The 748-nt window shown below is 54.0% G+C and overlaps 1 protein-coding gene across 1 annotated transcript in view; it reads right to left on the bottom strand.

The window, feature by feature from the left end:
* LOC104527612 (THUMP domain-containing protein 2-like) overlaps positions 1–624 on the bottom strand; it is a gene marked incomplete at both ends in the record, with an annotated part of 3,589 nt that extends 2,965 nt beyond the window's left edge. The window contains one exon of the mRNA XM_010171381.1: positions 489–624. Within this exon, the coding sequence (XP_010169683.1) occupies positions 489–624 (136 nt within the window). The remainder of the gene's footprint in view (positions 1–488) is intronic.
* Positions 625–748: the final 124 nt, after the last annotated feature.

The following is a 748-nucleotide window of genomic DNA, read 5'->3' as shown; positions in this document are numbered from 1 at the left end:
GGTGAGGTTGGCCATGAGGAAAAGGTTCTTGAGGCAGAGGGTGGTGGAGCACTGGAACAGGCTCCCCAGGGAGGTGCTCATGGCACCAAGCCTGACAAGATTCCAGCAGCATTTGGCCAAGGCCCTCAGGGACATGGTCTGAACCTTGGGATTGTCCTGTGCAGGGACAGGAGTTGGACTTGATGATCCTTGTGGGTCCCTTCCAACTCACAACATTCTGTGATTCTATGATCTACTGAAAACAATTTTAAAGCCATTTTCATGACTAAAAAAAAACCCCAAAACCAAAACAAACCCATTGAAAACTCCCCTGGGTGAGAGATACTTCAGCATCAATTACTGTCAATTAGAACTGCAGCTGTTTGTCAATAAATGAAATAAATCAAATACTGACTTTATAAATAGGACTCGAACTGGGGCTTCGGGCTCCCGCACACCCCGGTGAGCAGAGGGGACGGGAAGACCCGAGGCAGGACTCGGTTCCGTACCTTTATTTCTAGAAACTGCGAGCGGCGGGGGGTGCTTCTTCAGCAGCAAAAACAGCCGCTCTCCAGACTTGAGGCTCCTCAGCTTGCCCGCCTCCGCCTCAGCGCTGAAGAAGACCTTTCCCGAGACGCAGTCCACCTCAGGGACAGACAGAGCCCAGCCCGGGCGGGAAGGTGTTTTTTGGGGGGTAACGCTATCAGCCCCTCAGCCCCTCACACCAGACCCGCGGGGTCCCCACGCAGACGGCGGCACAGCCCACGCC

The sequence above is a fragment of the Antrostomus carolinensis genome, unplaced genomic scaffold (assembly GCF_000700745.2).
Source record: "Antrostomus carolinensis isolate BGI_N321 unplaced genomic scaffold, ASM70074v2 scaffold30307, whole genome shotgun sequence".
NCBI classification, from domain to species: Eukaryota; Metazoa; Chordata; class Aves; order Caprimulgiformes; family Caprimulgidae; genus Antrostomus; species Antrostomus carolinensis.
Note: the sequence above shows the minus strand (reverse complement) of the source record. Positions and strands in the feature narration are given on the sequence as shown.